General features: G+C 38.9%; 1 protein-coding gene across 1 annotated transcript; it reads left to right on the top strand.

Moving 5' to 3' along the window:
- The first annotated feature begins 1,200 nt into the window (after window positions 1-1,200).
- Window positions 1,201-8,269, top strand: LOC129351225 (visual system homeobox 2-like). Its single transcript, XM_055020116.1, has 6 exons — window positions 1,201-1,254; window positions 2,887-3,525; window positions 3,926-4,013; window positions 4,566-4,689; window positions 6,955-7,135; window positions 7,702-8,269. Exons 2-6 carry the CDS (start codon window positions 3,090-3,092, stop codon window positions 8,004-8,006), a joined length of 1,134 nt encoding a protein of 377 aa, XP_054876091.1. The 5' UTR covers window positions 1,201-1,254; window positions 2,887-3,089; the 3' UTR covers window positions 8,007-8,269.
- The last annotated feature ends 230 nt before the right edge of the window (window positions 8,270-8,499 follow it).

Genomic DNA, 8,499 nt, shown 5'->3' with positions numbered 1-8,499 from the left:
ATCAGACCGAACCTTTGGACCAAAGGCAGAAAAAGTTCTAAACCTCCCACTAATAAAACTACAAGGATGTGAAAGCAAGAGAGAACGCCTTTCCTCCAAACTGATCATTATCGTTGATTGTATACATCACTTTTTGGAAGAGTCTAATGCATACGCTTCTCATTTGAAATGAAAACTATTGTTCAGATTCAGGTAACCTCTCTGTTTCTCTGTCATATTTCAACACCATCACGTTGAAATATGAATATGGCATATTCCACTGCATTATCATTTTTTGCTGCAAACATACTTTCTGGAACAGTTCATCAGTCCATTACACATTCTCTCACTTGATGTTTTCTTCACAAAATGTTGCTGTTCTCCTCTCAGGCCGGTTCCTCCCTTTTAATATAAGAACCACAAAACTTTAACTGCACTTCAAATGATGGTGTTATTGCCAAGAGGACATTCTTAATGGCCGGATCAGGGTTCACTGCAAAGAGGAAGCATAAATACAAATGGAAAACCAAAAGTGTAGCAGGAAAAAACTGCAAGCAGATTCTGCCAGATGTCCAGAAGACATACATTTATTTGCTGTGGCTTAAATGTTAGACATCAAATCGAAATGTGAAGCAGGTAAAGTGAAGAAAGTGGAGAGTACTTGATGAGATGGTGAGTGGCAACATTAAAAAGTGAGGGACTCAGTGACTATGTAATGTCAATAAAGTCAATTAAGCATCCTTATAAGCCAATATTTGTTGTTCTTCTTCATTGTCAATTTTAGTTAATTCATGCAGATGTCCTACCACAGCATTATTATGCTAATAACTCTGCATATACCAGAACCCTGTTAAATGAAAAGGTTTTGAAATGGCTCTAAAGTTAATTTATCATCCTTATATAACAGCACAATGCTGTGTTATTCACCTGTCTGTCTGTTCGATCATCTGTCCGGTACGTCACTTATCCAAGATAGGGTCCAGGAGGAAACCCCTTTCCTCCATCTCTCCAGCCACATCCTCCATCTTATTCTGAGGGATCCCAAGGCTTCCACAAGCTACATGGGACAGATAGTCCCTTCAGTGAGTTCTGGGTATTCCCTGGAGTCTCCTCCCAGTGAAATGTGCCCAGAAAACCTGCAGGGAGGAGACCAGGCAGCATTCTGACCTGATGCTCAAACCTCCTCAACTGACTCCCATCCATGCCGAGAAGCAGCAGCTCTACTTTGAGCCTCCCTGGATGGCTTAGGGCTTCACCCTGACCCAAGGGGAGCTGGTATCCTTTCTTTTTGACATAAATACAAAACATACAGCATTTGTATTTTTCTGCAATACAGCCAATTTTAAACCTAATTAAGGGATGTAATGAACATACTTCATACCCTTTGTTCAAACTTAAACAGGTATGGTGCCAGGGAGTTTTCTGTTACATAATGAAAAAAAATAATATTTTCTCTTGTTCAAATAAATGGCACAAAAAATATTATTTATTTATTCATTTATTTGTTTATTTATATCAGAGACTTTTTTCTCTTTCTTCTGTTTTTAAAATAAAACTTTTTACCAAAAAAGTCACATTTTGATCTCTTAAAAGCTCATTCCGTTATATTTATGGTCTCGCTGGGAAAAAATGGCGCGCAGAAACACATTTGACAATCGACTTTCTCGGGTCGAAGCCAAATCTGATCGTGTCTGAATCTGTCCTGGTGTCTTTCCTCTCGTGGCGGGTACCCACCGCACTCCCGTGGGAGCCTCCCGTTTGTTTATTTATGCATTCATCGCCACACATGTCCCAGTGATGCCGCTTCCTTCCAGCGCGTCTCCTCATCTCCATAAAACTCTCCTGTGCGCGATTGTCTGTCCAGATGTCCGAAAGCGTGCCACAAATTATCTCCAAACGACTGAAATTCCCGCATTAATTGAATAATAGCTCATTAGACAAGATTAGGCTTGAAGAAAAAGGGGCGAAGGAACGAGAGCATTTCCAAGCGCTTCACGTATTTCTTCCATAATTGACTGATGATTTCCTTTGACGTCCTCGTTTGCTCTCACCTTCCAAATTGGATTAAATCACTCGGTCTGTAACCTCTTAGCGTGTATCGGTTTTATTTTTATTTAATGTGTCAAACGGCACCAACAGTGCGCCCAGAGGGCGTGGAGGGGGTGGAGGATAAATCTGTTGTCGTTTGCTTTCGTTGTTGATCTCATATTTAATTACCGCCGTGGTGTGTCCTAAATACACCAAACTGGGACAACTTTATTACGTGACCCGTCGAATGATAATAAACCAATCAACAGATGCGCGGATTGTGGCCACGAAGACAAAACGTTCAGTGCGCAAACCTAATTAGAATATGCAAATCACAGCGGGACGTTGGGAAGGAAGCTGGGCCCTGCATGCGTTCAGCTTAGATTTGCTTCAGTAAGCTGAAATGTTTTTCGTCTGGCGCCGATTTTTGTTGCTTTTCTTTACATTCGCGAGTGAAGATGTTAGTATTCTCGACTTCTTTTTGCAGAATGTCTTCTGTTTAATGCTGATTTTCTCTGTCGGTCATGAATCGTTTCCGTTTGACGCTTTACATTGTTTCTGATGTGTCTATTTAGCATTTGAGACCAAAAATGTCAATAACAACAACAATAATGATGACGTTACAACATGTTCCTGTTATTTTTTATGTGATGAAGAAAATATATAAATATATATGTAAAAGTTTAGAGGGACACAGTTTAGATTTTGAAAATACAATAGCGTTAAAAATCTAATAATTAATTAAAATAAAAGCCATAGAGCACCTTACAATAAGTTCTCATAAATATGGCATCAATACTATTTTTCTTTATGTGTCCTATCAATAATTTCATGTTTAAAAAATACATGTATATCTTCTTATTCTCTGCTAATTGCCAGTGATTTCTCCCATGAGGCTTCACGGATCTGACAGAAACTTCAGTAAATTCCCCTCTCTTCTGATTGGCTGCCGCCTGTTGCCCGTTGAATAAAAAGCACAGCGCAGCTGAGCACAGGCTTAAAAAAAAAAAAGCATTATATCATTGTTGCGTACCAGCGAACAGGAGTATTTTTGCTGGAGAGAGAGAGAGAAGGCCAACAGTATGACTGGTAAGGAGGGAGCTGTGCTTTCAGACACAGAGAACAAACAGAGAACAGCTTCACAGAACGTCCTAAACCCTGGGGACTCCAAGCATCAGCCTCCGGTCTGGAAGATGGCCCCCACTGTGCAGCGGCGCACCGGCTTTGGCATCCAGGAGCTGCTCGGCCTCAACAAGGAGCCTCCGGCGACCACGCCACGGCGGCCCCTGGAGACTCTGCCGCACAGAGCGCACGTCCTGGCCGCCAGGTCGGCCCTCGGACACGCAGGGCTCGGAGTCGGCATGGGTTTCCTGGGCCCGGAGAGTATACACGCGTTTTACGGCCAACCTGCTTTTCTGGAGGTGCTGTCCGAGGCGCAAAATGTGCACCTGCAGCCACTGCACAGGGCGCCGCAGATGGAGCCCCAAGTGGAGGCTCAACACTCGGGCGCCAGCTCTGGTGAGTGTCTCGGTCCAGATAAAAGTATTCCTTACATTTCTGGCGCAAAATTTTAAAGACTCATGGGAAACGCAGAAATTAAGCATTTAATATTTTTTTTTGTCTTATTAAAAGTATAAAATGTTTTTCATAGGTTTTATTTGAAATGGAAATTATGAAATTCCCCGAAAATGGGAGTCTGTCTTTTCTTTTCCGTAATTATTCCATTTTATCTCTTTCATTTTTGACCGAACCTGCGTCAAAAATGAAAGAGATAGTAGAAATGCACAACGTTATGCCGTTTTAGGTAAATCAGACGACTTAATCGGTATAAACTGTATTTGTAATTGTTATTTTTGGGGGGGAAACGACAGAGTTGCTTATAGATCTCCTGTAATGATTTTGTGACATATGATCACAGATTCAGATGACTTGAGTTCCTCCGGTGATCCGAAATTCTCCACCTCATCCATGTGTCAAAGCAAGAAGAGAAAGAAAAGAAGACACAGGTAAATATTATTTATTTGTTTGTTTGCTTATTTCTTTATTTAATAAAAACTTTTTTTTTACATATTTTTATCTTCAATCTATTCTATGATAGACTCTGATAATGTTTGAAGTTTAGTTTAATATCATTGTCAATTATTAATCATTATTTATTATTATTATTATTATTATTATTATTATTATTATTATTATTATGTGAATAATAATAACAAAGTTTAATTATAGCTGGTTTCATTTTTATATTTTATTTCTTTTCATTGACTTTATATTCTGCCAATAAATTAGATACAGTAGCACTGGGGTCTTTTTAAAAAAAAGAGAAAGAAAAAAAATGCATTATATATATATATATATATTATATATATATGTGTGTGTGTGTGTGTGTGTGTGTGTGTGTGTGTGTGTGTGTGTGTGTGTGTGTTTGTGTGTGCGTGTGTGTGTGTGTTATAAAAAATAACAGATATCAAAGAATTTTGAATAAAGTAATACTTTAAGAAGTAGCCTTTATTTTTATAATGAAAAATAAACTAGAAATAATGTCTCTTTGTCTGCAGAACCATTTTCACATCCTACCAGCTGGAGGAATTGGAGAAGGCGTTTAATGAAGCTCACTATCCAGATGTTTACGCCAGAGAAATGCTGTCCATGAAAACTGAGCTGCCAGAGGACAGAATACAGGTGGGCAGATTTTTTTCACCACAAGAAATTCATCTATTTAAAAAATGTTTAAAAAAACAAAAGCTAAATAATAATAATAATAATCCACGTCTCCTGTGATAATGGGGCCTGTCAAAACAAAACCATCAGGTTGAGATTTTCTCAGCTGCCAGCTTCCCCTCACACTTTAATTAGTTGTTAAAAAAAAATGATTCCGTCTTTTCTGAGCATAAACAGGCCGCAGCCCTATAATGAAAGCGTAACTATAAAGAAATTAATTAGAGGAGGTCAGCGGCTGAGCAGAGGGCTGCACCCGGCTGCTCAAAGTGTTTTAATTTCCCATGAAATTTGACGCGCCTGTCTCCGATCGACCAGGTCTGGAAATTAACTTATTTTCCAATCAGCCTTCTCGCTTCTTCCTCTCCTCTCACTGGAAGTGGAAACGCACAAGCTGTCAGGAGCGCTCACTCACAAAAAAAAGGGTCGATTGCTCATCTGGGGCCTTTCAATTTCAGATGAATATTATACCTGCCCATCTTTCCACAACCAACACACACACACACACACACACACGCACTAAAGTATCTCTCTTTTTTTTCCTCTCATCCATATTCACAAGACTATTACAAGGTGGTGGAAATCAATTGAACCTCTTGAAGAGTCAGAAGCCTACTCGCTCTGAAAGAACTCATCTATGAGACAATTTTCATTCAGTTTTTGTGCCAAGAGGCTACTTTAGATGCAACAAAAACTTTTTTAAAGGATGTTCTGCAACCACATAGGACAACCTGCATTCTGCCTTCAATTGATTTATTTATTTGCTATTCTTGTTCATCTCAAAACTCTTATTTACCTGAAATTGTTATGTTGTTTATTACATCATCAAATTGTTTTCTTTTATTTGCGTTTAAAGGCCTGTGTCATTTTTTTCAAAACACACTGCAAGACGTCGAAAGGAATTAAATTTAAATGAAATGTTTGGGTATTTTGCTTAAGAAATTAGAGCTTCTTACACATGCTTTTAAAATGTACCAAACATGCATCTGGCACAAAATGTCCAACTCAGAGCCATGATGCTGTTTAGATTTTTCACATAAATCAAATGTTGAAAACACCTAATCGACTCCTCCACATTACATGTCCCATTACAATACAAACCACAGCATAATGAATCAGATTTTAACACTAAAATATTTCAAGTGTCCCATTTTATTGGTTAAGCTAATCTAGTCATCAGTCCAGTACAAAGTACAACCTAAAATATTTTTCCCACTATGGAAGCAGTGATTTTTGATCTCCACTTATATCAAGAAATATAACTTTGCGATTTGGTGCTCTTTTATTTTTCTAAAGCGAAAAGTTCTGCTTGAAGTTGTTACCCTTTGCATTCAGCAGCTTTCACAGCACCCTGGTTCAACTTTTACAAATAAACAGGCCAGAAATGACTGTTATTGCATCAAAGCTGTCTGACATACAGTACCATGAGATTGTTACTGAATATTTACAGATGCACAAAAAGATTGCATTTTCAAGGTTTATCATGTGCAATCTGTGACATTATTTTAAATGTATGTGTCAGTTGCAAGAGTGTTTTGCAATTTGTGCTTTTAATAGACCACACTGACATGGTAGCTGTTGAGCGCTCATATTAGAACAAGATTCTCAGCAAGATTGCTGAACACACGCTCTGCAGTAATTTTCTGGCTACCCAGTTGCCACATAACCAATCCAGTAAGGATTTCTTTAACTTTTAAAGCTTTGACCGAGAGCAGCTTTGACACACAATTGTTCTGCTTGGTAGGAAAGGCCCCAGATGAGCAATCGACCCTTTTTTGTGTGAGTGAGCGCTCCTGACAGCTTGTGCGTTTCTACTTCCAGTGAGAGGAGAGGAAGAAAAGTTGAGATTATTTTCTTGTTTTTTAAATCAGTCAGACTAACAAGATTTTGGTCTGCATATCTGCAAGCAGAATACATTTGGTCTACCATACCAAAAGTACCACATGGTGGCGGCAGTGTGATGATCTGTGGCTGGTTTGCTGCTGGAAGCTCCACCAGTTAACAAAAAGATCATTTGCAAACATTTTTTTGATTACTTAGGTTATAACCTGTTTGACATTAAATTGGTTTCATAATCTGAAACACTTCAGAGTAGCAAATGAGCAAGAGCAGCACAAATCTTTTAAAGGTGAAAAATAAATTTTTATCTCTGGTACACTTTCAGACTAATCCCCTTTTAAAAAAAAAAAAAAAAAAAAAACATCATGTTTATTGTTCCTGTCTCTGCAGGTGTGGTTTCAGAACCGCAGAGCCAAGTGGAGGAAGAGGGAGAAGTGTTGGGGGCGCAGCAGTGTGATGGCAGAGTACGGCTTGTACGGCGCAATGGTCCGCCACTCCATCCCCCTGCCTGAGTCCATCCTCAAGTCAGCCAAGGACGGCATCTCGGACTCTTACGCTCCCTGGTTATTGGGTATGTGGCCATACACTCAAATATAGGAAATAGAACTGTTTTAAAGTGGGTTTTTTAGGGGTTTTTTTTGCCATTCACATCCAGTTTGTCTCCTCAACCGCTTATTGTCTTGTAATAATAGTTGCAAATGAAAGTCAAACTTAAAGATATCTATAAATATAGTCATTTAAGAGCAACAGATATTATTAATGATAGGAATGGAAACACATTTCTATCAATAATGTAAAATAATATTACATGTTTATGCATGATCAAAAAAGTCAAAACCTTTGGCTGTGAGTTTGTAATTAAGAGCTGAAATTGAACTGTATTCTGACATGCGCTGAGGGGCTCAGCCTGCAGTCAATACAGCACTAATCCCTCCTCATCAAGACAGATTAGTTCTCATGTCACCTCATGTCAATTGATTAGATTAAATCAATTAGGAAACACTAATTGAATAAGAACTTCTGCTCTAATTTCCTTACTTTTTGGTTGTTTTTTTTTTACTTTCACATTTTCTTTTTTTGATCCCTAAATCTGTTCCCAGATTAAACTCAAAAACTATTTCTATTTTCACTCTTCAGGTATGCATAAGAAGTCAGTTGATCCTTCACACCCCTCCCAAGGTAAAACCATAAGCAGCAAGCCGCCAACACCGCCGCCTGGGCAGGAGAAAACGGGAGACAAAGTGATGGAAGAAGAGGAGGAGAGACAAAGTAAAGACACCAGTTTGTCCATTTCTAAGGAGGAACTGAGGGAGTGCAGTATTGCTGTGCTGCGAGCAAAGGCACTGGAGCACAGTGCAAAGATGCTGGAGACTGTTTCAGACCTGGTGCACAGAGGGGAAGCGCAACATGAGGAGACAGCGCAGCAGGAGAAGAGCAACTGAAAAGGAAAAAGTATCACAAGGATTGATGATGGAATACCAACAGAGATGAGCCTGCTATGTTGTTTGATTGGTGGGACTGAGTCCTGGACTCCTGTTTGGTACTGCTACTGGTGCCACAGCAAATATGGGTACCAAATCCTGGGAACATTACAAGATTAAAACATTGTTTTCAGGCGATCAAAGCGTGGTGTACATATTTAAAGTGTCTGACGGTTTCATGACATGTACTTATTTGTCCCTTTATAAATGTGACTGTAGTTTAAATAAAAGTTACTTATATTTAAAATCCTTTTTCCTTTTTTTTGTTCTGACTGAAATTCCTTTCCTCCGTGATGGTGACCGAGATGAAAATCAATCTAAAATAGTTTTTTTTTTCACTTCAAAATATATGCTGTAATGGTAAAGCTGCTGGAGGTTTTTGATCAACCTCATTACAGACGAGGTAATTCAGTCTTGAATCTCAATTGGAAGATTTGTGTTGTTGTGAACTGCA

The sequence above is a fragment of the Poeciliopsis prolifica genome, unplaced genomic scaffold (genome assembly GCF_027474105.1).
Source record: "Poeciliopsis prolifica strain line A6 unplaced genomic scaffold, Auburn_PproV2 SCAFFOLD065, whole genome shotgun sequence".
Lineage (NCBI taxonomy): Eukaryota > Metazoa > Chordata > Actinopteri > Cyprinodontiformes > Poeciliidae > Poeciliopsis > Poeciliopsis prolifica.
The sequence above is the reverse complement of the archived record's forward strand: the minus strand, read 5'-3'. Positions and strand labels throughout refer to the sequence as shown.